Raw genomic sequence first — 2,950 nt, forward strand, 5'->3', positions numbered from 1 at the left:
GGCGCCGGCATCGGTGGGACCTGCGGTGCCTGTGGTGGCTCAGGAAGCAGCCGCCCTCGGAGCTGGGGGCACAGCCGCCCCCGGAGCTGGGGCCACAACCAGAGGGGGCTGGAGGCAAGCACTGTGCTGGGCTCTTGGGGAGACACTTGGGGGGGCACTTGGGGGAGGGGCACTTGGGAGGGGGCTGGCACTGCTGCTGGTTCTGCTGGCAGGACATCTCGGTGGGAGGGATGTGAGCCTGGATGGATGAAAGGAAAAGGTCAGTGCCAAGCTCCAGGCCAGTGTCCCCTCTATGGACGGTCCTATAAAGCCCCTGCTCCTCACGCCAGCTGCTTCCTGAGCTATGATCAGGAGGCAAATAGAAACCGACCTCAAGTTAAATTGACCTGGATAGACACTTCCCTCACTTACCCCTAAAATAATGCTGCGGTCTTCTTACTGGACCCCACATTTGTCTGCCTTCATAGAAACATGGAAGCAAATACACCCCACCCTGGAGAATGTCTCTGGCAGATGTGCACCTCTCAGGATAGGATGAGGGATGCTGAGAGCCAGGGCTCTGGCGTGTCGCAAACCCTGACGCACCCCACAGAGATGCCTGGCTCCCTGTCCCTGGCCTGTCCCCTGCTGCCCTCCAAGGTCCCCTTCTTGCTGTCTGCACATCCGACACCTCTGCTCCCCTCTTCTGTCCCCTTGCAGACACTCACCGGATCTGAGGAGGTAGGATGAGGCTGTCTGTGAGGATGCTCTGGATGAAGAGTCGGGGACAGGAGGCCTTTTATCCTGAGCTGGGCTGTGACACAGGGCTGAGCAGCTGCTGCTTTCACAACCAGGGGGAGGGTGACAGAGCCGACACCCCCACCCAGCTCTCCAGCTTCCTCCTGCACATGCGCCAAGACGTCTGGCAAGAGGGAACCAGGAAATCCTGATGACGGCTCCCCAGGCGTGTTGGGGGGCCTGCTGGTTCTCCTTTCACTCATTCAACTCCAAGGTTTAACTTCGCGCCTGGCATGTTGGCTGGACAGCGAGGATGTAGAGATGCATATGACACATTTCCTGACCTTGAGCATTTCAAGTTTAACTGGACAGACATCAGAGAAGTAAACACTTATGTCTGATACCTTGAGATTGGTCCCGTGGTACCTGTGTCTTTGGGTTTTAGTTCCCTAGTGCTCTGCATAGGCCCAAGGGTCATGATTTGGTCACTTGTAGTCAACTCCTCATGATGTTGGTGATCTGAGAGCGCTGGACTCTGGGAATGAGATGTGTTGGGAAATGGATGGAGGATGGGGTCCAGGCACTGGATCAGGTGTGACCATTATGAGAACTGAAGCGAAAGTAGAATTTCTTTGATGAAATGAGCAGACAAAATACCAGAAGGACCTATAATAGTTGAGATCATGAGACTCACACATAGTATGGAAAAATCCAGTTTGTCTGTATTTACTTTCCTGTGGGATGTATGATATTGATTATTAAAAAAAATTGATGCCTGACCACTGCAATGTACCCCTGAAGCTGAAGCTGAATGATATTGTATGTCAACTATAATTTAATAAATATATAGTTGGGGATATGGAGTACAGCATAGGGAACAGAGTCGATGGAATTGTAATAGATGTATATGATGTCAGAGGGACAACAGTTTGGGGGAGGGGGTATCACTTTGTGAGGCTTGAAATGTCTAATATTATTAATACATTCTTTTGTACACCTGAAACTAATTTAAAAAGATGAAATGATCTGCCAGTGTGAAATATTTAAGATAATTATGGGGAGTCATAAAGATGATTTGCTCGATATGTAGCTAATGAGAGATTGAAGATGGTGGTGATGTTACGTGCGTCACATTTAACAGAACAAACAGATCTGATCATTTCTAAGGTGTGCCTATGATGAGTGTTTATAAAACCTGAATCCCGTTTTNATAACAGTAGCAAAATTACAGTTATAGAGTAGCAATGAAAATAATTTTATGGTTGGGGGTCACCACAACATGAGGAACTGTATTAAGGGGGCGCGGCATCAGGAAGGTTGAGATCCACTGCCTTAGAGGGACCTGTAGAAATGGAATTTCTGCATTTTGTATGAAGCTTCCTCCCACCAGGACACAGAGGGCCTACTTCTTGGCATCCTTCCCCATGCTGGCTCTCTGTCTTGAGCCTCACGCCTACGCTTTGGCCCTAATTTCAAATCTATGCAAAAAGAGGTAGAATGGGATAGTCAGCCCCCAATTACCCATCACTCAGATTGAAAAACAATACTTTTGCCAATATTGTTTCATTTACTGTCCCTCCTCCCCAGCTTTTTTTTCTGGACTATTTTATTTTATTTTTAAAATTTATTTAGCCCAGCCATCCTGCCACCTGTTGGCAGCTCAGCAGCAACTCAGCTCAGGCCGGGAATAGAACCGCTGTTGCTGAGAGCTCACACTTTTGAGCGAGCTCTTAACCCACTGAGCCACTCTGGCGACCCTTGGACTATTTTAAAGCAAAGCCCAGACTTCACCTTTTCCCAACCCATACATACTGGATTATGTATCTCAACACATAAGAGAATTGTCTTTCTTATATAATTTCAATGCCATTACTATGCCTAACAGAATTAACAATACTTTGTTAATATCATGCAGCACTTTGCTCATGCTCATGTTTCCACAATTGTCTAAAAAATGTGACTTTAAAGTTGGTTTTTTGAATCAGGATGCAAAACAAGTCCACCCATTTGGCTGATATGTCTCTTCAATTTCTTCTAATCTGTACCAGTTTTCCTCCTCTTTCACATCACTTACTTTTTTTTTTTAAAAGATTTTTTTTTTAATTGGGGAATTGGGAGAGGGGACCAGTGCTGGGGAATCAGGGGAAGGGGAACACACAAGTTGCTGTCGTTTTGTTCTTCAGTCTAGTTGTGGAGGACGTTGCTTCACTGGTCCAAGTTGGCACCATCATTG

At 47.2% G+C, this 2,950-nt stretch overlaps 1 protein-coding gene across 1 annotated transcript in view; it reads right to left on the minus strand.

The window, feature by feature from the left end:
- Positions 1-787, minus strand: part of LOC109374389 (late cornified envelope protein 3D-like) — a 4,931-nt gene extending 4,144 nt beyond the window's left edge. The window contains exons 1-2 of the mRNA XM_019628949.1: positions 708-787; positions 6-238 (exon numbers count right to left, since the gene is read on the minus strand). Of these exons, the coding sequence (XP_019484494.1) occupies positions 6-217 (212 nt within the window). The 5' untranslated portion in view covers positions 218-238; positions 708-787. The remainder of the gene's footprint in view (positions 1-5; positions 239-707) is intronic.
- Between the last annotated feature and the right edge of the window lie 2,163 nt (positions 788-2,950).

The sequence above is a fragment of the Hipposideros armiger genome, unplaced genomic scaffold (genome assembly GCF_001890085.2).
Source record: "Hipposideros armiger isolate ML-2016 unplaced genomic scaffold, ASM189008v1 scaffold_819, whole genome shotgun sequence".
In the NCBI taxonomy this organism is placed as follows: Eukaryota; Metazoa; Chordata; class Mammalia; order Chiroptera; family Hipposideridae; genus Hipposideros; species Hipposideros armiger.